Below are 27,038 nucleotides of genomic sequence, written 5' to 3'. Positions count from 1 at the left end.
CATCCAGCCTGTCTTAAGCACCTCAAGGACAGGCAATCCACAGCATCTCTGGGGAACTTGTGCCAGTGCCTCACCACCCTGCCAGTAAAGAATTTCTTCCTAGTATCTGACCTAAACCTACCCTCCTTCAGCTTAAGGCCATTCCTGATCCCATTACCCAAACCCACACTCTGGCATATCTTTCCAGAGACCAAGGGGAATACTATAAAGTTAGATAGACTCAATAATGATCCTCCTGCCTTTTTATTTTTTCTTATTATTTTTAATAATACTAAGTAAAACAAAGCATTAGATAAAAGTCAAAGAAAAGTTGGTGTCCTGTTCTTTCCTTCCCTCCCCCACTGAAGACTCGGCATCCTCACTTTCTTTGCTTTTATTTCAATGAAATGGAAATTAATTTTGCTTTAAAATAAACACTGTTTTGAACACAACAACTCTTAATCTGCCCTCTGGAAAAGAGATGGTAAATGTACTGTCACGTGTACCTCTTTGGTAAACTGATTGATCTTTGCTGTATTTCACGTGCAGTCCTTCTGAGGTGCTGAAGATGCGGCCAGGGTCAGGTACCAGAAGAGCTGGCCCCACCTGGCTTCCTGGGGTGTGAGCCTTCCAGTCAGAAAGCAGAAGCAGATTAAAAAAATGATTCATGGCAAAAGGGCTAGATTTGATACCGTGATTTCTCATACATGTTCAGACAAGCCAAGGTCTTTTTGAAAAAAATTGATTATAACTTAAAACAAATCAACCAGACAAGTGCTGTTTGAAGTCATCAAAGAACATGGTATAAAAACTCTTCTGCCCTCTAGTGCTGTGAAGCAGTGTGATATCTTAGATGCACCGATCAATTTTTGGGAGAGGAGGATATGTAACATTGCAGCCCACAATTTCAGCCACTTTTATCACTGCCAAAGGGAAGGGAGGGGAGTTAAAAAGGTACTTAATAATTTTTGTGTATGATCTTGAGAGAAATATGATGTTAATATCTGAAACAAAAACAAAAGCTGTAAAAAAGTCTTGAAGCAGATACATTGTGTAGCAGCTTGTTTAAAGCACTTTGGGATAAATTGGAAATGCTGCCACTCAATCAAATAGAGAAAAATCTGAAACAACATCATTGATTGGGAGTGTTATGCCATAAGCAAGATGTGTTGTCAAAGCTTCTTTTAAGCAATGTTTGCAGTTGTGTGGTGAATGCCACTGGGGCGTTGCTGCACTCTGCATTCCAGCCTCGGGGTCTCTGGGATTCGGTGGGGACGTGCAGAACGGTCTCACCATCTCGGGGGCACCAGAGTAGGCCAGCAGAAAGGGAAAAGATCATGTTAAATGGCACCATTAGAGCTCACGGCTCTATCTTTACTAGTTTAATCTCATAAATTAATCCACATCCTCCTGGAATAAGTCTTCAAAGAGAAAGAGGTAATTGGATATAAATACTCTCTTACCAAATCCTGAATTACTGTGATACAGCAGCAGGCAGCTTTGGGCACTTTGATCTCTTTGCATGATTTTCATTCTCCTTTTAAGCCTTAGTCTTGGGCCTTATTGTTTTATTACTTTTCAGCTGCCAACTTCTCTCTCTGCTTACTAGTTTGTCCTCTAGCCACTCCCTGTGGCCCTTTCTGAAGAGGCTCAGCCTTCACCTCTAATTATTCTTTGCTAGCTGTTCTTCTCCTTGTGCTTTCCCTGCAATGAAGCCAGATGAAATATTTGTGCCCACACGTGCATATAAAACCCTGCCAGGACTCTGATGTGTGGGGCCAAATGCTGCTAAGTGCATTTCTGGTAAAGCTGCACCCCCATAGCACAGCCTCTGATAAGTGGGAGCCGTGTAAACTCCTACTCACATAATACACCATGGAGATAAAACCCTTTGTCTTCTCCAAGTGGAACTGACAAGTTTTCATCACTCTTTTGATCACCTCGAGTCTCTTAATACACTCTGAACCCTGGCTTGCCTCTTTGCTGTCACATTAGATTGATAGCTCCTTGAGACAGCAACTGCATTTTGAATTAAGTCTGGCAAAACAGGCCCCTTGTCCTGATTCAGTGAGTCGCACCTTAGGCGTGACAGCAAGATGAATATGCTCGAGGAATCCCTGGTGCTGAAAATGAAAGGCTGACAAGGAAACTGAGGCTCAGGCTGAGAGTAAGTCATCTGGGTCCATCACAAAGAGTGTGACTTTGCACACTCCTTGGACAGCTTTTGGGCAGACTGCTTAAGTCCACAAGGCACTTGGTGCCTGCCCACAAGGTAACGGGTGGGACTGCCAACACCACTGCTCTTCCCAGTAGACAGGGGTCTTCCACATGGAACATTGTGATTCAAGGAAGTAATTTGATTTGAAATGCATGAGATTTGAGGTCAGCAGTCTAGAGTAAGACTTGAATAAGAACAGCAAAGGCTATGCTAAGAATTCCTGATAATATTATGCTTGGTATCTGCTGCCAATTACAAACATAGCAAGTACTCCTAGAGTATTTACCAAAAATTCCTAAAGAGCTGAATCAGAATAAATACTAGTTTTCCTATGAAGTTGTTTGCTACAACAGCAGAAAACTGACTTTGGTGATGAAGGAACACTTTCTAGTTCTGACTTTGTGTGAACAGGAAAAATAAGAGTGTATTCTTTCATTCTAGTGTTGGCCCATATGTCTTGGTAACTCCAAATGAAACCAGAAGAAAACAGTTGCAGCAAAGTAAGTTGAGTTGTCTAATATTATAATACACTATTTCTACTTGAATAACTTTGGGATTTTAGCATTTTATTGCTCTTGCAATTTTTATCCTTATTTTACAATGCTTTTATATGTACAGATATGACAGTAATGCCAATGCTATGAGCATTCTCCATGATCATGTAGCTTTTCTTAAGAGTGACTCATTATCTGGCTTCACTTCATGCAGAATAAATCTTGTTTGGATGGGTTTTGGTAATTTCAGTGCAGGAGTTTTCAAGATGGCTTCTGCAAGACTATGCTGGAATTAGCTCTATCTAACTTTTACAGGATTGAATTCATATTAGGGAACCTTGAACAGTCTCAAGGTTAGGAGGAGGAAGAAAAAAAAATAAATAAGAAATACTTTGGAAATATTCCCATGTGGAAACAAAAGCAGCTGCAGACACTGTTGGTTCTTGAACATGCATGTGAGTGTAGGTGGTTCTTCTACTGAAGCTGGTAAAAGTAATTTTTAGTGGAAGGTATTTGTGGATCTATGTTCACTTTTGCTTAGCTTTGAGTCTTGCTGGTGAAAGTAGCTAAGCAGGAGCACCCTGAATCTCTACCAGAAAGATCAGGCATATGTTGAAATCTTTTATTGGCAAAGTTACAGCCAGTCAGATGTGAAATAAATTCTGTATACAGAGGTGACTGACTGAACACAGCAGTCCTACGCACCTGGGCATTGATTTATGCAAGACCTGAAAGCTGAAGGAGTGTGAGTCATGTCTTGAGTCCTCGAGGAAACAGTGCAATCAAATCCTTTTTCTCAAACATTGTGAATTTGGCTGAAATGCTTTACCAGCAGGCTGGTATGGGTTGGGTTTCCTTTGGCTGCCAGAAAGAAAATGGACTTATCATGAACCAAACTGTAATCTTTTTGAAGGAAAAATAGCAGCATATCATCTTAGACCTGACTATGATGTTAACAGCAAAGGTGCTTCTGCTCTAATAAAAATCTGTTTTCACTTTGTGGTGCCAGTGTTAAAGGTCTGAAGCATGTCAAGTATTTCTGTCTTGGATGCTGGTAGAAATAGGACCTCACTGGATGCAGTCTCTACCTAAATGCTTTTTTTAAAGGTGAAATAAAAAGCTGTCCTCTGTCTTTTGGGTCTCTTTAGAGATTTACCCAAATACTGGCTTTATCCTCTGCTGTTAGCCTCCAATAGCCATAGCCAGCCATTAGGATGCACAGTTAGTAAGGGTGAAATAAGCTCCTAGAACAACTGAAGTGCTAGTGTAAAACACAGCTCCTCTTTCCATAGGCTTTGTTGGCCTTGCTGTTCAAAGGAATTATTGTGTTTTTCCCTCTGTCAGTCAACAAAGAGAGAAATTAAGCCAGCCATCCTGGAGCATATGGCTGCGCCCCGGCTGTGTTGACTTGCACTGACTACGCTGGGAGCTTGCTGCCCATCTCACATGTGGGTGCCTATGTTGAAGCGTCTTAATTTGAAGCTGATTCATGCATTCCTCCTGTTTTTATTTAGGGAGCATGTGGTTGGGAGGGAAAATTACTTTTCATTTCCCTGCTGGGGAGCATTACACCACAAGGATTTCCCTCTATGCAGTAATAACATCTTCATTGTAACAACTTCTGCTTTACCTGCAGGAGTAAATACTGTGGCACTCACCTATCGGTTCCCAGGGGTTAAAAAGCAGTCTATTAGCAGTCTCCTAGCTGGTTTTGGCTTTACTTTTGGGGTTGAGTCCTAGGGTTGTTCACCATTACAGTCTCAAGTTAGGGAAAATGTTTGCCCTATTAGCTAATTATTGCAGTGATTGCATAGCCTCCTGTGGGGGTGTCTGCATCTCTTTAGAACCAAGCTGGAACCTGGATGGTCTTCAGGATTACATGCATTTAGCAGTAATGGCTGCTTGTTAGTATTCCTCTAACTTCCATATATTTATTTCTTTTTATACCTGCCCAGTTGCTAAGAAAGAGCTCGATGACCTGGAGCGATGGAAGAAAGAACACAGGCCAGGGCCAATCACATTGGTGCCACAGAGACTGGGTAAGGCCTGTAAATCAGCAGTTGAGAATTGCAAAATTCAATTTTCCAAGACATGAGACATTTTTAACTTTTTCTCGCTATGTATTAGAAAGATTCAGTTTCAATAAGGGCTGGTATGAGTCTATTGTATGTTCTCTGTGCTTCTTGATGATCATGGCAAGGAAGATGTTTCTGAAACAAAACAGCACAGATTGTCACCCAAGAAATCTGTCAAGGGCAGGGTAGAAAATCTGTACTAACATTTGGGGAAAACAGGTGGATTAACCCTCCTGCTGTTTACACTGTCTGTGGTTGATGTCTCTGAGGGGGCACACACTTGTCATTAGTGTGCAGATGGACAGCATGTTGGAGACCCTCCAGTTACCCACAAGATAACTCCTCAGTGTCTGTGTGTGCTTTCCTGGCTCTTGAAAAGGCAAAAGCTTCAGCATTTGCAGGCTAAATGTGTGTGAAGCCCTGTATTACCAATTTTTTAAAGATAACAGACAAGTAAGTGAAAAACAGGGTAAAAAGCTGCAAGAACTTAAGACACCCTGAACATAACTGATGTGTTTGCTAAGATAAGCAAGATGTTTTCTAGATGGGTGAGGGAAAGTGTAGGAAATATCTTGAATTGTAACCACTGTAGAGTACTGAATTTAGTGATATTTCAGACTTAATTTAAAAAAGTTTTAGAAAAGAAGAGCTGCCCTTCCTTACCTTGGCTCTTGTAGGAGAATTTGGGGTGCGCAGTGCAGGATGTGGTCTGCTCTGACCTGCAAATTAAGTTCTTTCTCTGCCAGGCTACACAAGATAAGTTTGTGGCGGTATACAGTGTATAATAGACAGCAGGTGGGAGAAAGGGGAATTTGAACTGCCTCCAACCCAGAGCTGATTTTTAGTTCAAGGTGATCCTGGTCCCACATGCTCTGCCCTGCAGCTGAGTCCCAGTTGTTTGCAGTGGTGGCAATGCCCCGTATTCAAATCATGTGCACTTGTGTGGCCAGACACAGTCTTTGTGAGTTCACATGTAACATCTGCTTCTTGCCTGGGGGTAGTTCAAGAACACATACTTATGTCACAAGAAGACCATAGAGCTTTTTGCTGAAGAAAGTGAAATCTGGAAAAAGAAATTTGGCATATTTGGTGTGTGCGGGCTGGCTGTGTGACTGAGGGTGTCCTTAAAGCTGCAGGGACTGAGTGTCAGGAGTCTTAACCTCTGGCCCCACTGCATTTAAAATCCTTCTGGGCAAAGAAGAAACTTAAGAGGAAAAAAAAATACAAAGTAAGAAAATATGATGTCATTAGTCACTCTCTACTGCCACTTAGACTCCTGGAGGCTGAGACACAGGTAGTGTGTTCAGTGCTTCTGAAAAGAACTGAGGTGCAAAGATTATTAGAACATATCATTCCCACAGAAACAAATTTGGAGCTGAAATGGCATCTCTAATTTCACCCCTGTAGGTACTCATTAGGAGAAAAAAGTATCATGTGTTATTTTCTCAGAGTGATTTTAAGGCACTACACATCTAGTCCAAATTACTAAATAAAATCGCTAAATAAAGTTGTAGTTTCTTAAAGTTTTTTAACACTTGTGGTTTCCACAGGGAAATAACTATTTTGGATTTCAACTCTGTAATATTTGACTGGCAAACTTTCAGGCATCATGGAGAGATGAGAGCAATGAAGGATGCAAGTTTTACTCTCCTCCATAAGCAACAGGTAGAGCAACAAATCATGCCTGATAAATGCAACAGTCTCTTTCTGGTATTATTATATATGATCCCAACACCCTCTGACTTCAGTGAAGCATTCAGTGAAGCACATTACAGCCAAGGCAGCAACTTGAATGAATTAAACCTGGCTGAAAGGATATAGGCAATTTCTGATAATGATCAGGAAAATGTTTGTTCCAAGACTATGTCCATCAGTAAGGGCCAAAAACTACAGTGCACAAAAGAAATTTTGCTATTAAAAAGCTAAAAAAAGAGAAAGATTAGGCATCTAAGAGGTTTCAAAATCTGTTTAGCAGAATTTTTATTTTCTAGAGCTGGGGAAAGGACACTCTACAATGCCAGCTATATGCTTATTGCTACTCTAAGCTTATTGCTTGTATACTGTATGGCCATTCTCTCTGGAGAACTTATCTTAGGGATTTATTTGTGTCCACAGAAATGTTGCCACGCTTAGGGTATTGATCTTCCATTCACCGAATGCCACAAAAGCTCCTAAAGATTGGTTGCCTTCCATTAGGAAATGGAGAGAGCTACCTTTAGACAAGAGTGATTCCTCCAAGTATTTCTTACATTTCTGAAAGGTCTTACAATTCATAGAATGGTTGGGGTCTGAAGGCAACTTAAATATCTTTTAGTTTTAACTGCCCTGCTGTGGGCAGGGACACCTTCCAGTAGACCAGGTTGCTCAAGGCACAATTCAGCCTGGCCTTGAACACTTCCAGAGATGGGGCATCCCCAGCTTCTCTGGGCAATCTGTGCCAGTGCCTCAGCACCTCACAGTGAAACGTGTCTTTATTATATTCAATCAAAATCTCTCCTCTTTCAGTTTAAAGCCATTCCTCCTTGTCCTCCTACCACTATATGCTCCTGCAAAAATTCCCTCTCCAGCTGTCCTCTAGGCCCCTTCAGGTACTGAAAGGCTGCTAGGTCTCCCTGGAGCCTTCTCCTCTCCTGGGGGAACAATCCTGGCTCTCTCAGTCTTTCTTCGCAGGAGAGGTGCTCCAGCCCTCTGATCATTTTTGAGGCCTTCCCATGGACTCAATCCAGCAGGTCCATGTCCTTCGTATACTGGGGACCCCAGAGCTGGATGCAGCACTGCAGGTGGGGTCTCACCAGAGCAGAGGGGCAGAATCACATTCCCTCAACTGGCTGTCCGTGCTGCTTTTGATACAGCCCAGGATATCACCTGGCACCTAAGGCAGCACAGATTGGCCCAGCTCTTCTGTAGAATTCAGAGGCACATAGAGGGGAATTTCTCATGAAAACAATAAACTGGGGAAATACAGCCCCCATCCTCAGAATGGAGTGAGGGCTGTCATTATTTTTTGCAACAACTGAAGGGAATAAATTATTTCCTTTCCTAAAGCAAGAAAATACTTTGGAAAATAAAGCAGAGTAATAGAATCAAAGTCACTCCCCCAATCCCTTGAGACCTAGTATCACTTTCTTTGTGTGGTTGGTTTTTTTGTTTGTGGGGGTTTTGTTTCTTTTTACTGAAGGCTGAACATTATGGCCAGAGCTTTAGATGTTCACAAAAGGGAATCCATGGCTTTGGAAAAGGACAATTTCTACTACCTGGATATGAATGTGAGGTCTGTGGGAAGTGCTTTTACTTCCATTTCAGAAAGGGGATTCTTCCTTGAGCCCCAAGACATTACTTAGAAAATATTAAAATGATAGCATTCCATTGGAGCTGGCAGAGTCCAAAATCCTAAATTTGATAAAAGATAAACTTTTTAGGAGTAGAATTTCTGACTGGATGTGTGTGACAAACTGAGCAAAGGTGGGGATAGCTGGATGTGAAAATGAAAACTCACCGGCAAAGCATGACTGATTTTCTGAAAATGGAATAGTTCCTCAGTAAACTGATCATATATTGTAGGGACATATTTGTTGGTAGAGTGGATGATACAGTGGGTGCTCTGTAAATAATAGGCAAGTGCTTTTGATGGATGAAAAGAATGATCAAAAAGATCCTCTCTGTTCTCTTTAAAGTCAGACAGCGACTGTAATTATGAAAAATTTCCTGTGTATGCATACATCCAATCTGTTATACTGCTATGTTCTGAAATGACTGGCATTTGCAGTTAAAATGCTCATACAAAGTGCCATTTATATTTTTGGGGTTTTTTTTAAGGTGGAAACGAATCAGAGGCTCAAGTACGACAAAACCAACAAATGATTCTCATGCAATCTAAATACCAGAAAAAGGTCAGTAAGAATAAATGTGTTTGTTTATTTTTAGAACTCAAAAGAAAGCTTTTCCTGTAGTGTTTTGTATGACTATAAAATGAACTCACAGCTGCTTGACAGGAGAAAGTCATGAAACCTGAAGGAAGCAGCAGAAAATCAGAAACTAATGTTCTGCACCAAAGGAAATGAGAAATCTTTCCATAAATATGTAGCAATCTCTATCACAGATGATATCTCAAATAACAACCAGAACAGTTGTAAAGCCACTTAAATACCTTGCTGTATTTTCCAGCATGCTGCTTGTGCTTGGACTAATTGATCAATGTACCACCCTGTCCCATGCTTATGTGGAAATGTTCCTGTTACAAGAGGTATAAATACTTGCAAGTTATCAATCAGCTGTGTGAGTCCTTGTATGCATGCCCATTTATCAGTCCTAGATTTTTCAATCTTCTTAAAGCCAATATTGCAGTAGCTGTTGCACAGCCTGCATTATTCAGTGTCTTATTTTAAGTGAAAAAAAAATCCAGAAACTTTCCCCTAACACATTTTAGATTTGAAAGATGCGCACTATAGCAGTCAAGTTACCTTATATGTTCCTTGTATACATAAATATGTAAAATAACTTCCTATGTTTATGTCACACAGCACAAGAGAGAAGAGTATGTAAAAGCAAAAAAGGCAGCTGAAGAAGCTGAAATCCTGAAAAAGAAAGCAATTCAGAGAGAAAAGGTAAATCTGGTTACTGCAGACTTGAGGCCATATAACAGTTCATGTCTTGATGCTTGATTTTGCTGAACTACATGAAGCTGGCTAATTAAATTAAGTGGTAGCCCTGGATGGTATCTAGAAATTAGGAAATGTAGTCTTCCTTTTCTTTGTAGCTGACTGAAGGATGCCTGCCCAGGGTTTTAGGGGGCTTGAGTGTTCCTTTGGCTCGACAGAAATTCCAGCCTTTCAGTTGCATCTCTCTGGCAGAGTTAGCAGAAAGGGAGGACACGGAGGTCAGGAGTAAATTTTGTGCAGGTTATATGGTTCACTTTGGCATGAGCTCCCTCTCTAAGATTGGATTGTAGCAGTTGGCACAAAGACTTTATAGAAATCCATAATTGCCTGTGCACATGGGAAGAATTCTAGAAAATCCATCCTCTCGGAATGGAAAAGATATCCAAATCATGGAAAGGTCAGGTAGTCCACCTGCACTGTGATGAGAGCACCCTGAAATTCAGCTGCCCCTCCAGCCCTTCTATGGCCAGCACACACAAGTGTCTTGCTAATAGGTCAGATCACTCTTCCTTCTAATATTCTTCATATATTGACACCAATGATAGCTCGCTTGCAGATTTTCTTTTATTATTTTTAATTTTTTTGCTTTCTCTAGTTATTCTCATAAAGCATCTCCTTTGTGCTGCACAACCCTTTGTAAAAGTTCATTTGTGTCTCCTTGGTGGCAACCAAGCAGTACTTGCTTGAGAACGCAGCGTGGAATTTAAATGAAAAACGAAAGGAGGGGGAGCATGATACTGATGTGCTCATTAACAAGGAGAGAAAGGGAGATTTCAGGTTTGCAAGTTTTGTCTCCACAACAGTAAAAATGATTTTCAGTGCAGAAACTGAATGTTGAGAGTTAATTAAAAAGTCATCGATACTGGTTGGTGTGCAAGGGCATGCATAAACAAAAATAACTGTATTTGCTTCTAGGTGAGGGTTAGTCTGTTCCTGATCTCTCAGTGGTTAGCATTATACTTTGGGCATAAGCCTATACACAATAGCTTACAGGGACAATAAATACTGTCACCTGTACAGCTCCAGACACAGTGATGATAGCAGTGGAAGAGAGTGGATTAATTATTTAATATATGTTGTTTGCCCATGGGCATTGGACAAGAAAAATGTTACAAGATTGCTGTAATTTCTGGTTACACCTGGAAAATATATTGATGTATCAGGTTTGTTTTCATGCTCTTTAATTTCCTTACCTTCACTCCCACAGATTATAAAATCTTTATAGATGTTGTAGATAGTAAAACTGTAAGTATCCATTTTTGCTGAAGAAGGATGCAACATTGCAGCAAGCATCCTTGCCAAACAGACTAATTTGACTAAATAAACATAGCAATCACACAAAACAGAGGTGCATGAAAGGGAACTCTTCGTTTGAATTAGTTTATTCAGATTGTCTTCCACAATAGTGATTGAGCTGATGGGGATTTCTTCTTGGAAGATGATTAGGTAACAAATATTCAACCTTGTGTTTAAGAAGAGCATGCTGAAAACCCACTGGAAAATGCCATTTTGGCTATCTCACCCTGTCTACAGATGAAAGGCTCCCAAGACCTGAGAATGACACAGATCCTACTGGTGCTGTACAACCAGTGTTGGGCTCTGTTTACTAAAGAAAAGGAGCTTTTTATTTGAAGTGATAGATTTGTATTCAACTGCACCTGTAGGGCATTGGCTGAGAGCATGTCTTTCTGCAAGTTCACAGGCCGTCTTTTCTTGCTGGCCAGGCCTTCTTTTGCTCAAGGTTATTATTCATTCAATAAAAACCAAATTGTGTGACAGTCTGAGAGGAGATAATAGCTAGCCAGCTTTATCAGCAGGAGCCCTGGAACTTTCACAGCTGGAAAGCTTCTTTGCCAACAGACATGAATGGTGAAGCCCTACAGACTAATGTGTGCTGACTAGAACGGGTGCTGGTACTCAGCTCAGTTCTTTCTTGATTGTAAGGATGATGTACTGTAAGCCAGTGCTGCTTGTGAACTTAGGATCTGTTTATGTTAGTGTTTTAATGCTGCCTTTGCTGAGAAAAGCGGCATCCCCTTTCCCACTGTCGTTGTGAACAGGCGAGAACTGCGAGTCTGCCAAAGCAGTACCCAAATACGAAGGTTTGCCTTGCTGTCTGTACGAGTCCACCTGCCTGTCTCTGTCATTCTTTAATTAACCATGGGGTTATTAGCTGCTGGAAGACCAGCTTGGCACCTACCTTGTCTCTCTAGCTTCCAGAGAGAGAAAGAGTCTCCATTCTGTGCTCCACAGGGCCACCTTGTGTGAACAAATACTCAGGTCTCCTGTGCACTTCAAGACAGGCAGCTTGGGACTGGGGGTTTGTTCATGGGGTAACCGAGGGCTGCCTGAGTTTGGGTATTTGAAGCTAATGATGAGTGCTCAGTGAAATAACTCAGAAAAGACTTGGTAACATGAGCAGGGAATTCCCCTTTTCTGTATTTTTCCAAGCTGCTGAGATGTGTGTCTAATTGTCTAACCCACTGAAAGTGTTTAAGTACATGAGAGGTAGTTTTTTTATTATTTGCTTATTAGTAGTAGATGTCTGGAGTTGGTATTTTTTGTGCAGCCCTTCACATCACAGTGTTTAACCAGACTAGATCATAATTTCCTTTGTGTCTATTGGGTGAAAGGACTGTCAAAGTTCCCCAAAAATAAGCAAGAAGGTGATACTTGGCTTCTTGTTTTTTAAACTTTTCTCATTTGCGTTGCATGTAAAATTGGATGACTTCAGTGCAATGGATATTTCTGTTTCCTGTGACTGAATTTCTGTGGCTGTTACCCTGCCTTTAGCATTTCCTTTTATAGTTTAGGTCTTGACTGTTTACTAGAAGATTCAAACAATTTGAAATGATGAGGCTCAGTGTAATTATATTGAAGGCAACTTTTTTTTCTCTTACATTATGTAGTAAACAGTCCTGCCATCTTCAGAAACTGTCTTATTTAGGATAAGCTGTAATTTTATTTTATTCTTTATTGGATCATGTGCTCTTTAATTTGACTGTGTTAATCAGCATGAGCGGCCTTTTTTCAGGAACTTGTTAGAACTGGGCACTTTACAGACCTTCTGCTAACATTTTCCAACATGTTTACCTTCAATATCACAGCTGTTCCACTCTTGGCTTTTTGAACACGGTGCCAAATGTGGAGTGCTTTGGCAATGTCTAATGTCCATTGATAGATTATCATTAGTTGGAGAATGTGCCCGTCCTGTCGCCTGTCACTTGTATGCATCCTTAAGCAGGTGTCCTAGGGTAAACTTCCAGAGTAAAAAATAGTCACACCAGCCACGAGTGAGTAATTTCAAGATGCTGGAGTTTTCTTCAGATACCATTCTGGTGATAGAATAGCTGTAGGATATTCCTTTATTTTTTCATCTAGTGGGAAACAGGGTTGGTAGTGAAGGTTTGTATTTATCAAAGTTAATATCACTGTTCTCTAGATGTCACTAGCTAGGAGCTAGACCACAACAAGTCCTGTGAGATTTGGATTTTTTTGGAACTTTTTCAATTTCTCTTTGTGAACTTTCAGGAGCCTTGCAATATGAGGGTGGATCCCACATGCAATGCTCTCTGAGAGGTGAAGGCATCAGCTTGTGGTATTGGGCAGTGTTGGGGGAAAGCCTGGGAGCTATGGCTGGTGTCTCAAGGGTGTCAGCATCACCTTTGACAATAACACAAGCCATAAGATTTCTTTCTGCCCCTTTCTTTTCCTGTAAACTGTGAAGATGCACAAATGAGTGGGACTTTTTTTGCCTAACACATCATCTGTGTCTAGGTTAGGAGCAAACAATATATCCCCTGAACACTCTACAATCATCCATACTGTGTAGTGATGTTCCTTACTATAGTTTGGTTAAATTTTTCAGTTGCATCAGTATGTCAGACATTCTATCACTGTCTCTGCATGTCAAATGAGTGAACAGAACATCTTATTCAGAGATTCCCCTTCCTCCTTTTGTTTATTTCTCACTGCCTTTTTCCAAATAACAGCTTCTAAGTCTTTTGCCTTCCAGCAGTTTTTATCATCACACAACATAGTGGCTCTTTTCCTATCTGCAGGCATCTGAAAGGATTTTTTTCTTAATCCTGTGCGTGCAAAAGAGGAATTTGCGCTTGTTTTGCAAATCTCTTTCAGACAGTCATTCTTTATCCAATTAAAAAATATGCATCCTGAAATTGCCAAAGGCAAAGTAATGAGTAACTGCCAGCAGAATTGTAATTTTTCCAAAATGTTTTTCATTGCAGGACAGAAAGAAGATTATGGAACTGGGGATTTCAGCCCCCTGTTCTTAACACCCCTTACCCACTTAGATGTTTCCCCTTCCTTGTTCTCCCTGTCCTTGCACAGCACCTCTGCTCAGGCACTGTTCTCTCCCTGATTTTGGCCTCTGGCCACAGGGGCCATCTTCACCTACACCCCCCTTCCCATCCCTGCAAGGTATTGTCTGAAATTTCCAGGGCACTTTGTTCAGAGCAATGTCTGGTTGCTGGGTTACTGAGCAATTACCTTTTTTCCTTTTGAGGGTGGGCAATGAGCAGAGTGACATCCGAGACTGTATTTTGCTTCACATGAGAGTTGTTGTGATCATTTCTTGGGAGCTCTTACTGAAGCATCCCCCCACCAACGGCAGTGTGGGAGTTCAAAATGCAGCAGGCTGAAATCTCAGGCTGGAACTTCTAATTTGTGCTTTTCATACACTGAACTGCCTTTTAACTGCTCTTCCCACTGTACCTAACTGCATCCTGTAAGCCAAAACAAAAATTTGGCTGGCCTCCTTTTCATTGGAATTTAGTTTGAATTGCATGTTGCTGCTGTTGCAGCAAGTTCTCTAGTTTTTACATTATTTTACTGTATTATTCTGCTTGAATTTGGGATTTGGACAGCTTAGATGATACTTCCATTGGAAATTATGTGCAATTTTATATTAAAGGACTTAATCATTTGTGCGGTACCCAGATTTACACAGGAGTTTTACGTGTCAAGGCTTTGTTGGCTCTTGCACCAGATATGGTATCTCAGGCAGAAGAATGCTGGTCAAGTACAAATGTCTCCAACTTTCATTCATCTCAGCATGTATCCAGCTGGCCAGTACCTAAGGCTCCTGCAGGACAGCTCTGTGAGCTGCACGTGTTCACACGGCTGCGCTGTCAGTGCCGCAGGACTATCATCTGCTTTGGTGCAGCGGTTTAGGTCTTCTGCCTTCTTGCAAGGACCAAGGTTGCATCAGCTGCACCCCAAGATGTCCCCCAGCAGGGCTGTGACGTGCTGGCTGTGAAGGCTCACAAGGCCTTTTGGGTAGATGGGTACTAGGAGCATCTTCTAATTTAAACAGGTCTCTTGACTAGGAGATGTTCATGAGTGAATACCTTTAAATTTGAGATTGGGTAACTTCTGTACCCAGCTGCAGTAGATCTTTTAAAAACAAAAATATTGATATATTGGAATTGAAATAATTGATGTTTGGTTTTGGTTTTTTGAAACCTCGAGTATTTTTTCCTGGTTTTAATGCTCTAGGCAGAGAGACTTGAAGTTAAAAAAAGACAAGAAGAAATGCAAAGGAGAGAGATGCTTCTTGAAGATCAAAAGTAGTAAGTAAAATTTGAAACCTATTACCTAAAATTCCTTATCTACTTGTCCTTTTGTTTTGCTTGTTTGGGTTTTAATTATTATGTATTATTATCTTATTTGTTTGCATTTTTTCCCTGGTTTGGGGCTTTGGCTTCTGGACCACAGGAGGTTCCTACTGAACCCTTTTTTTACTCTGAGGGTGGCTGAACATGAGCACAGGTTATCCAGGCAGGTTGTGGATTCTCCATCCTTGAACATATTCAAAAGTTCTGAGGAGCTGTCTCAAGGTGGCCCCACTTGAGCAGAGGGTAGGACAAGATGACATCCAGCAACCTCAATGATTTTATGATTCTGTGAAATATTCAAGCCTCCTCCCCACCTTATTCTGTAAGAAGTTTTGTCCTGTAGACATCTCTTACCTTCCTAAAGCATACACTTTGAAATTACAGTTGTGAATTATAAAATGACTTTGTGCTTTTGTTCTCTAACTGAATCAATATGTAATCATTCAATCCAAGACTAATTATCAAAACAGAATCCAAATTACATCTCCACCCATTTATTTTGTTGATTAGTAAAGAAGTCTAACTCACATGTAAATAATGAGGACTTCTTCTATTTAGCATTGTCCTACTTAAATGTGGAGATATGTTGTAAAGACCTATTTCCCAAGAATACCTCCTTAATATCAGATTTAGATACAGCCTAAGTCCTGATATAATTAGTTCCACTGGCTGTGAAGTTCCTGCCTTGCCCATTCACTCCACCCCATTTATTTGTTTTTAACTGATCCAAACTGATTTTATCACATAATTAACACACCATGCTGTTTACTCACCTTTACCTTTTTTATCTTTGGCTTCTGAAATTACTCACCTGTATTCTTAGCCTGATTGATTGCTTTTTCCTCCTCTGTGACCTTTAAAGAAGTCACTTCTGTCCCATGCTAGTGGCTCCAGTTCCTTCATCATTTGCCCAGACTGTTCTCTGAGGTACAGACATTTTAGTGCTTTGTCACTGACTCCAGCTTTTCTTGTATTTTCCCTTTTGTTTCTTCCCTTTTGGCTTTAGGCATAGCTCTTTCCCTTAATATGTTGCCAGTATTTGTCTCTAGACATTGCTGTTTGGCTTGCTGTTTATTCTGTTCTGGATGCCTACACACACACCTTGATTCCTCAGGAATTCTGAAGACTGCACAACTTTAGATCTCTGCCTGTTTCTGACAGACTGGACACTTTGATTCTCTTTGAGCCTAAATCAACTGCAGACACATCAGATCTTTGCAGTGCAAGCTCCTCAGTTATGGGTCTTGCTTTTCCTCAGGGGATTGTCAAGGTTCTTGTCTTCCCATTTAATCTGATTTTTTATCTTAAGGCATATGCACTTATGAATGACACATATCTCTTCCCCTCCTTCCCCTTCCCTGCTGTACCTTTTTTTTTTGCTTAGGGTAAAATGAATTCTGCTGTTGAGTGCTCTTTTCCATTAAAAGTAAATTTGGTTTTGCAAAAGCAAGCCCAAACCCTCTGAAATATAGGAAAACGGGAAGTGGCCACTAGTGAAAAATTCCTTCACAAAAGGGTGACCAATTATTGGAACAGGCAGCCCAGGGAAATGGTTGAGTCACTATCCCTGGTGGTATTTAAAAACTTGAACTTAGGGATTGGTTGCTTAGGGAAATGGTTGAGTGCTGGACTTGGCAGTGCTGTGTTAATGGCTGGACCTGATGATCCTAGAGGTCTTTTCCGACACAAATGGTTCTGTGTGGGCAGCCAGGCAATCCCCAGGTGGTGCAGGAGCTCTGGCTGCCTGGGCACTTCCTGGCAGCTATTCTGCCCACTGATTAAGGAAAGCCTTGTGAGCATTCAGCTGGTGTCATCTCTGATGCCACTGAAAGCGAGGATGGACTCATCACTACAGTGTCTCAAGCTCCATTGCTTGAGTTTAACTATTAGAACATTATTTGTGTGTACTATGTATTGAACATACACCAGGAGGGTCCTGTGGATCCTTCACCTGGAGGAAGGGAGCTGAAAATGAATGCAATTTTGGTAAAGCAAAGCCCTCCAGTGAATGCAATTTTGGTAAAGCAAAGCCCTCACATGCTGCAGTCTTAAGAAAACTTTCCTGTCAGACCATCCAGGAGCCACTCTGTCAGTCACTCCACCTGAACTGGTTCTGAGGCCCTTTGCAGCCACATCCCCCACGCTCACAACCCCACACCATGTTCAAACCAGGTTTCCCTACCAGTTCAACCCCAGATTTCCCACTGCAGACTCTCAGACACCAAAATACTTAAAATAATTTAATTGTGGGGCAATAACTAAATAGTAAAAGAGCAGGCTGAGCTGGTACTTCCAAGGAGGCACCCTAAACAAAGCAATCCCTGGGCTTTTGTCCCCTCGCAAGGTAAGCGCAGGGAAGCCTCGGGTTGTTGGTTCCTGTCGTTTTTCCCTCTGTCCATTCCCCTGGCCAAGTGACAAGTCCCCAGGCCCTTTGTCAGCAATGGGTTGGCAGCTCATGGCCCTTTGCCTGGGACTCAGGCTCCAGCCCCCCAGGGCTCAGCCAGCAGCTGGACCCTGAGCCAGCTGCACAGAATGCATTCCTCTGCAGACACAGTGACACTAGTGCCTTCCCTGGCCTGGAGGAATTCCCTGGTGGGCACAGGAAGGGGAGGGTGCACCACTGGAGGCTGTTGAGGATGCATTGCTAAGGGATGTTGGCATTAAGGAGCACAGCATCCAAGAGTAATGAAAAGCTGTGTGACATTTCAGATTTTGTGAAGTAACTCCATTGAAGTACTGCTGGTTATTAGTGGCATGTTCACATAGAAGTGCTTGGTATTTGGAGATGTGCTTTTGCCTGCCATGCAAAAATGAGTGACTCATTACTTGCCTCCTCTAAGGCCCTTCATCTAGAGGCAAAGAGAACAAATATGAGGTTGTGCCCCTTTCCTCACTGTCTCTGCTAGGGCATTTTGATCTCCTCTGCTTGCTGGGAATGGAGGGAAGGAAGGTCATGTGTTGCATATAAAGCAGTGACCTCTGCAAAGTCCTGGCCTATAGAGCCATTTTAAAAGATAAGCTCCCTTGTTAGTCTGTCCTCTGTAAGATCTGTAGCTGCACCATCACCATTTTCCTGAGGAGATCAATGCCTACCAGCAGTCTCATTAACTGGGAAACCTTTTAAAATTGATCACCACCTCCAGCTGTATCAGCCTCCAAGGGGTAGAGCCCAATCAGTACCTCTCCTGCATGAAGTGCCGCTTCTATTTGATAAGAAAAGGCACTTAAGAGTCTCATGTCATTAACATGCTCTGACAATAAAGTATGATGCTGCACAGAATTTCATTTTTCTGATTAAATTCCTGTCACTATTAAAAACAAGAACTTCCCACTGAAATCCCCTTTCAAAAGGTCTAACATGAAGTGAGTGCTAAAAAGAAAGATTGTCTGTAACCTTGCGTGCTGTCTACAGAATATAGTTATTTCCCATCTCTTGAAAGGCTTGATAGCTTCTTTGTGTGCAACAGGTCCTTGAAAGTCAGCTGTATCTGTTACCACAGTTGCTTGAATACGTGTTTGTGTCTTGTGAGAATGTAGTCTAGACAGGCATGCAGACTGCCATGAAAAAGTCTGCAAGCCTCACAATTTTGGGATCAGCCCCTCCTTAGACCCCAGTGGACTCAGGCTTTGTTCAGTGACTAAAACAGAAAAACTCACAAGGTGTCTCCTGAAATAGCTGTGTATTAAAAGTCTTAGGAGCACACAGGAGCAGACTTTGGGGTGGAGAAGTTGCTGCATAGCATGATTACTGTAGGTTGTGCTAACTGAAGAGAAGCACATGAGAGATGTGTTGGTGACAGTGTTGCGGTGGTTCTGTCCCTGCAGATACCAGATTTAGAAAATGGGGAGTATGTGTTGACTTTTTACCAGAAACTACTTACGCATGAAATGGACTCCTTCCTTCTGAGTCAGGGTAACCTGGATGTGTTTTGCATTGTTGGCCTGATTGTGTTTCTGTCAGAGTGCATTAGAAGGTGATGGAGGCTCGTGTAGTCCGTACTTTGCAATTGCTAATCCATGCAAGGGAAAAACTGAGTGCGCATCTTGTCAAAAGGACACAAGGAACAGAACTTTTCAGGACATTCCCTCCTTAGTTAGTACACTGCATTTGTCATTTAAGCAGTTATGAGGATGGATATGTAATGACTGGCTGTTTCAGAGGCTTGCTGTGCAGCCTGTGTGGATCTGTGTCTGAGCTGTAGGGTTGTTTTGTACCAGATTTCTAGTTAGATGCTTTTATTATATTTGTATTCGACTTCCCAGAAATTGTAGTGTTGGATGGGATACACTGTTTTTTCTAATAGCCATCTACCTATTTATGTAATGGAAAAAGTAGTCTAAAAAATAGGGTTACTTTCTAATAGTACATGATGACTGTTCTGTCACTTCATCTTTCCCTTTGCTACATATTCATGCCTCTGTTTTTGTGAAGGTTGTATTCCTGTAAAAATTCCTGGCACAGCTGCACTTGGGTACATGTGTGCCCTTGATATATTCTGCTCAGAATTTGGAGCTGGAAACAGAATTTGCCAGAGTGTCTCTGAGTGCATATTCCAAACACAATGCAGGAGGTTCACCAAACCAAGCTGATATACACTTGCCTGCCAAAGCAGCTTTCTCAAAAGTCATAAAATGCAGGAGAATAAAACCTGAATCAAAACAGAATTTTTATTTATTTATCAATTTTTACAGGATAAATGCTAGTGTCCTTGCCAGTTTTCAGTCCCCTATGATGTGTGGTTCAAACAGCAGGCTGGCAACAAATTTTCCCCACAGAAGTGCAAGTGTAAACCTGACCAGACTTTTAATACAGGTTTCTAAAGAGAATGAAAGAGGTCTCGCACAAAAAGCATTTGCAGCCTTGAGAATCCTTTGTTTGCTTCTTTTTGCCACAATTGTCTTCGTTTTGTTCATTTGCTCCTGATTATTTTAAGCGTTGTCAATTATTTAGCTAACAGGCAGAAAACTAGGCTTTTATAGACATCCAAAGGGGCTCTCCTGAGTGTAATAATGAAAGCAGTTTATTGAACGCCTGTGAGGTTGCTTTCTAATTGTGCGCATTAATCTGCCCATGCAAGCTGGCTGAAAATATAGAAGCAGATTGCACATGCAGATGGAGCACGCAGAATGGAATGCAATAGACTTATACAAAACTGCATTTTCCTTAAAACTGGATTTATGCTTATTACTTCAGATAATAAATGAAGCTTACATCTAAAATAACATCCAGGAATAGTGGATGACTTGGTGGGAGGGACGAATAGCCGAGCTGTGTTATTTCATCCAGTCAGGGAAACAAAAAAAGCAGGTGGGTTGAGAGGATAGATTAGTTTTGAGTGTGGGTAGAAAATGATGAAAATAATTCTGCTGAGAAAGTTGCTTTTTATTTTTCTTTAAACAACCTGTTTTTATACTTTCTTGAAGCCTCATACCTAAGATGAACTAGTGCCACATTTTTTGTTTTTATCCTCAAACTCAGGAACAGAAGCTTAAGAGCTCGCAGACAAGAAATCCTCCTAGCCAAAGATAGCGGTGTTTGATAACTATCATTAGGTTTGTCCAAGTCGTCTGTACTATGACCTAGCATTACTGCCAGTGAAGTCTGCAAATACTCCATTAAGCTTGGTATGTGGCTACTGGGAGGATTTCTGTTGGAAAACAGGTGGACTAAATATCTGGAGAACAGCCTTTCTTCATAGTAAAGGGCATTGCAGAAGAGCCATCAACATCATACATGAATTTGATGTGTTAACAATTTCATGCAATTTTTTTACCATATAGCCTCCGACAAAAGGTGAGTCCCCCACCTGCACACACTCCAGAAATGAGCATTAATTCACGCTGGCAATTTTGGACATGGCTGATGTTTGTTTATAATTCTTACCCAAAAAGTGGACTCTGTCCAGCAGCTCAGGATAAGAATTGAGGTGCAGGAGAATCATGATCCCTGTGGAATTGAAGGCATGTTTGTTGCTGACAGACAGAAATGTTTTTACTACGTTGCCTCTTATCATGGTCCGGCTGTGGGAAACAGGGCAGTTGCTTGTAACCTTCTGAATTTATTTAAACTGAGTTAACTGGCTGTGGTACATCTCTGCAAAGAGGAGAGGATGTGAGAGGAAGCATGTGTAACTGTGTACTAGCAAAAGCCATGTGTCTTTGGTGGGATTATTTTCACAAACATTATTATTGGCCCCCCAGCTTCATTTCCACTTTACCAAAATATTTTCAGTAGCAAAAGTCCCAACTACACCTCCCTTTGGAGATGCAGGTCTCTTTCTCCATCTTCCAACCAAGAAAGTGTTGGAGAGCTTCTCCTATTTTAACATTTGGTTTTGTTAGGCCAGTGGCCCCAGTACAGCCAGCCTACCTTGTGGGTCACAGCAAATGCCTGACCAAGATGCACATGGCAATGCACAAGGCAGAGCTCTCACTGAGGAAGGAGCAAGGGCATCAGTGAAAACACACCCACCGTGGACCTTACTGAAATGAAGGGCAGCATTTCTTCTGGGTAAGCCTTTGCAGGGTTATGCAACTGATCTTAATTTCTGCAAAAGTTGAGGAAGTTGTTATGCTTAGCCAATTAAGTATGTTGGAGTGAGAAGAAGTTGTGGATATAATTGCTGGTACTGCAGAAAGATGTCTTGAATTAAATTTGGGGTTGAGTTTTTGTTGTTGGATTATTTTTCTTTTCTGAGAGGGTGAGTCCTGCTATTTTTAAAAAATATTCTGCATAGATGTGTGAAACTAACACTATATATGCAGTATACTTCTTAGTGTTCTAGATGAGTTGAAAGAAAATGGTGAAAAGTCACTTCAGCATTACTTACAGGCAATTAATTTGGAAGCTGATGAGTCCAAGTCATTCAGCACTAAATGCTTCTTCTGTGGTCTTAGTGGCCACTCAAGTTGTCTGCTCTTTGCAATGACTATGATGATTTACCTGCTTTGGAGTGCTTTATTTTGATTTTTTTTATTACTATTTTTAAATGCTCTTAGCATGCTTGTCGATGTTTATTAGAGCAGAATTTTAGTGGTGGAGATCCTGCAGCTTAAGAAAACAAGAAGTTCATAAGCTGTCTTGTTTTCAGTAGTAGTAAGAATTGGCCATTATATTTTACAAATTGTCAAGAGAAATAGAGATTTATGATACATGCAAAAGTATTGTCCTGCCTTTTTTTTTCCCCCAAATGTACTGGCATAAAAGCCAGTATATTTTTTGGTATACTGGCATTTCAATATCCATCAATTAAAGCAAAAGAATTAACTGCCACTGGTTCCATTGGGGAGAACTAATGAAGATTACAAGAACCATTTTAATTAATGCATTTTTAATGTTAGTCTGTAAAACACACTTAAAGCTGAGAACTTTATTTGTAGGCAGAAAAATTATTTTCTCTCTGTCCTTGTTCTGAGAGGAATACAGTCTCAAATGAAAAGCTTAGCAAGTGGTGCTGTGTGACTCCTGGATGGAGGAAAACACCAGGTCCTGAGTCCATATCCTCATTCATGTCCCTAAGGATGCATCCTTTTCAAGACTTTTGTTATCCTTGTAGATGTGACAGTAGTTAAAAGCAATTGACGCACAAAAATGAAGACCTTATTCTGCAGAGGAATTTCGACCTTGGATCTTGCAATGAGATCATTGTGGGTCTTCAGATCTTTTGCAGTTGCATTCTTCAGTCAACTGTGGAGCTGTCTGCTTCTGAGCTGTCAGGGCTGGTGATCATGTGAACTCCTACACAGGCCAGAGGAACCTTGGCCCACTCTAGCTTTTATAACCATCCCCTCCTCTCACCCTGGTGGGGATGGGGGAGGCAATTAGTCCCAAACAGTAAGAAATGCATGTGGGCTCAGAAGTAGCTTGTGATGAGTGCAGGCTGCCTGAATTACACCTTTCTCAGTGGAACTCCTAGCATACTCATGGTTCTGCACTTTACATGTCCTTGTTGAGCTTCAAATAAAGGGTTTTGCATAGCAGTATTGTTTTAAAGAAAGGCCTCTGCCTGAAGAGTAGCTGTGGAACGTAAAGCTGTATATCCAAGGATCCACAGAGAGTGTCTGCACCATGGACTGATTTCCACTGTCATGCACCAGCCCCTTCTAGCACATTACTCAATGACCCTGGCAGCAGAGTTAGTATTTTCCCCTGACAGCTCTTAAGAGTTATTCAGACTCCAAATCCAGTATTGTGCTTCACTCGCCCACCTGTGCATCTGTACTGATAAATTTAATGCTGTCAATCACTATAATTTCTGAGGCCGACAGGTCTGAAAAGTGCACACTTCCATTGCTAGAAAACTTTACCTCCCAAAAGTGTGTGGTAGCTCTAAAATGCCTGTTGGGAGCTGCAGTTGATATTCATTCCTGGACAGAAGCCAGGAGTTATTTGCAAAAGTGCTGTTTGGGACAGGTCAAAACTATTCCAGGAAGTTACCGCACTATAGATGCTGAGTTACCACCTAAGAGTAGTGCTTGGTGCTGTTAAGCGCACCAGTATGGGAGGAAGCTGTTTTAATTAGCATAGCAAAAGGTTTTTTCCCCAGTGTTGTAATGGGACACAGGGCTACCAAGGCTAAATACCCTCATAAGATTACTCCAGCTTTACCAGAGTGTCAGTGGTTCTCTTCAGACTGGTGCTTAGGGCTAGTCAGAACTCAGGCTAGCTGCCTATTAGGAAGGCGCCTTCTTGGTTAGTCTAAATTTTGTATCTCCTTTTGCCTAGCAGTGTTTGGAAGGTATCAGGATTAAATTTCTTCATTTCATGCTCTTCTTTCCTTAATGTTACTAAGTTTAGAGGAACACATTTTAACATTTTTGATTAGCCCTTGAAGTTTCAGCAAGTGAATGAGATGTTGCTCCAGCTGTCTGACTGTGTACTGATATGCTGGTTTCCTTCTGGAGATACTACTTTCCTTTCCAAAACATTAATTGAACAGTCATCTCTCTGAATTCTCTCTTTCTGTGCAGCCTGGTTTAAGCTATGCTCTGCATTGTTATGACCGCAGGTTTAGTGTTATGAAAAATACCATTCAGACCCTAGGTGCATTGCTAGGTTTCCACAGAGATAACACACAACAGATCAATATATATAAGACCTGACTTGTCTTCCATCAGAAAACTCAGACATGTGAGTCCCTTTCTTGTGATAGGAACACTTCATTAAGGTATTGCTTAATTTGGTGGAGTTGGGTGTTTCTCCATTCAAACTCAGTACACAGTCTTGTTGAGGAGCCTAATTTGCTTTCACTCTTGTAATCATCTTTTCTGATACTAAAACTAAGCTTTTCACCTATCAGTGTGCTGGTGCACAAAATTCAATGGCCTCCACCACATTTTAATGCAAATAATGAGAAATTCCACATACTCCATTTAATTCTCTTGCCATCAATAAGGAATTAGAGCAACTAGGTATAGCACCAAGTTGCCGCATATTTTTTTGCAGAGCTTCAACCTTCTCAAATATACTCCAGATTTTCTGTAGGAGTTCTTAGTCTTCCTGGTGTAGAAATAAATTGTTATTTGATCAGTTTTAGCATAGGTAGAGAAACACAAAATCTGCAATTTAAATCTTCACGTTCCCAAAATTACTCTGTGCAATCTTACCACTTAATAACTCATCTTTCGTGGAAAAATTGGAGTGCTTAACACTTGTATAAGAAGACTATTAATTTGTTCAACCTTTATGTATAAGTACTTTGTAGATCAGGGAAAACTGTTTCATCTGGTTCATTCTTTATTGTGCATTGTCTGAGATCTGTTAACTACCCAGGTAATGGAGAAACAGGAGTGAACTGGGAATGGTGAGGCTCTAAAAGCCTGACTTGCTAGAATTTGAGCAAGTACTTTGTACCTTAAGTGGTAACATGGTTTTGTATTGTGTAGAGTAGTAGAGAAGAACTTGTGGTTTCTTGTTCCTTTTCCCAACTTCTCAATATATCACTCCTCACTGACCAGCAGGACATTTTACCAATAAAGTATTTACTCACAGTTTTAGATCACGGAGTGAAATATAAAACACACTTGGTAGTCTTTTTCAGCTGTTAATCAAAATCAGTCTTCAGCAGCCAATGCTTTTTCTCTAAGTTTGTCTTTGTAGTGGCATCTTCCCCTACACAGAGCTAGCTGGGTGCCCTGTGAGAAGAGTAAATCTTTGCGTTCAATATCTCTTGAAGCACTTTTTCTGCTTCCACTTCAGTGCTTTCATGTTTTCCAAAGCTGTACACAGAAATAAAATTGCCTCTTTACTCTAACTCTGTTCCTTTGAGTGAGAAAAGACTTCAATATACGTGCCTGTGAGTGCAGGTTAAGAAACTGATTCCTCACCACAGCACACAAACTCCCATCCTTTGTTTTTGTTTGTGACCTAGTTTAATTGTACTTGGTCGAAACTGTGAGCAAAGTGATGCTACTTTGAAATTCTGGGTTTGTTAGGCATGCAGCTGGAAAAAGAAAATTTCCCTTGCCAGAATAAGAAATGGAAATGTTGTGCATTAACTAAAGACAAGGATTTTTTCCTGTTGCAAAATGCTTGAAAGCCTTTCTGCTTGATAAAGTAATCTGTTGTAAGGCTGCATTGTATTAACTGTGAAGGAAAATTCCTGAAAATAATCTTTTAAAGTACTTAGCTGAGATTTATAGATCTCCTAGAAGGATTTGCAACAATTCTGTGAAGCAGTTGGCATCCTCATGAAGTCCAGTGATATGTGAGTCTGTTGTACAGGAGCTTTACAATGAGGAAAGCATAGCCACTGTACACCCCAAATATGCAAATGACCATAATTGTTTGCTTAAAAAATCATCCCAGCAAATGTCTTATCCACAGTGTCCGTTCTGTATCCTCTGTACCATTTGTCTGTTTCCATAACGTTTTTTTTTTCTACCTGTGATGTTTTTCAGCAGACACATGATAAAATGTCTAGGCTAGATTCCAAGGGTGGAATAAAAAGCTGTGTTTATTTTTATGGAAGCACTAACAATTCTGTTTGGATTGAATTTCTTCATAGCAAAACCAATGAATTGCTGAGCAGATTGGACGTGGGTTTGCCAAAGAGTGATTCCTGTCAGATTGCTAATCCTGGCCCAGAATCTACAGCATGGGTAAGCAAAACCATAGCATGCGCTGTATTTTCTATCAACTTTCCAGGTGCTGTCAATAGTGGAATGTTAGAATATCCTAATTGAGCTTAATTGCCAAGAGTGAGTACCAAGGAGCCTTTCTGGGTGAATGAGACTGCCTACCTTGTCTCTTCCACACTGGCAGGGTATTTGACATAGTAGAGGACTGCTCACAGATCTCTTTCTGGTAAATGAGAACCAGATTTATATTCTAAGGTTAGATGAGAATCTTAAGTATGCCCTGAGCCCATCCACTGGTGGTAAGCTTTTATCAAATCTTGGTAAATTAATGTCAGCAGATGCTTTACTGCATTAAAAAACCAGTCAAAAGCGAAGCTTGTTCCTCACTGCATCCTAAAAGTCATTCCATGCACTGCTTGGGGTCTTTGTCCCAGTTTGAAGTAGTCTGGTAAGTATCAGTGTAATTGGGAAATAGATAAAGTATTGCTTCAATTTCATTATTTTTATTGGCTCTAAGAGGCTTTTCCACATGCAATTAGTCTCTTCAAGTCTAATCCAAGCTTTCCTACTAATGTAGAAAGTTTCAGTGAGGAGTATTAACACTGAAAGAGAAGTATTTCTCCTGTAGGGGGGGGTTTGTAACTGGGAAAGGACAGAGAACAGGGAGCCAAGAAGACAGAAATTAACATTAGAAGCAACCGAGCAAAAATATGGAGGTATCTGATCTGGGCAGCCCTCTGCTCTATACAGTCTTGAGCACCAACTGTTGGGTAACAGGAAGGGAAGATTTGCCTCCATATTTCCTAGGATGCCTTAAAAATGGGAAAAAAAATCCTTCCTTTATAGAAATTGCTGCAAACAGGATATATGACACATCTGTCTTGCCTCTAGTATCTCTT

At 41.0% G+C, this 27,038-nt stretch overlaps 1 protein-coding gene across 1 annotated transcript in view; it reads left to right on the top strand.

Annotated features, from left to right (window-relative positions):
* The window catches only part of EPSTI1 (epithelial stromal interaction 1), a gene marked incomplete at its 5' end in the record, with an annotated part of 49,909 nt that overhangs the window by 8,456 nt on the left and 14,415 nt on the right, over window positions 1-27,038 (top strand). Inside the window, 6 exons of the mRNA XM_084225564.1 lie at window positions 2,639-2,697; window positions 4,647-4,730; window positions 8,583-8,656; window positions 9,287-9,370; window positions 14,942-15,015; window positions 26,067-26,160. Of these exons, the coding sequence (XP_084081690.1) occupies window positions 2,639-2,697; window positions 4,647-4,730; window positions 8,583-8,656; window positions 9,287-9,370; window positions 14,942-15,015; window positions 26,067-26,160 (469 nt within the window). The remainder of the gene's footprint in view (window positions 1-2,638; window positions 2,698-4,646; window positions 4,731-8,582; window positions 8,657-9,286; window positions 9,371-14,941; window positions 15,016-26,066; window positions 26,161-27,038) is intronic.

This window comes from Fringilla coelebs (genome assembly GCF_963513975.1).
Source record: "Fringilla coelebs genome assembly, chromosome: 2".
Taxonomy (NCBI): domain Eukaryota; kingdom Metazoa; phylum Chordata; class Aves; order Passeriformes; family Fringillidae; genus Fringilla; species Fringilla coelebs.
Note: the sequence above shows the minus strand (reverse complement) of the source record. Positions and strands in the feature narration are given on the sequence as shown.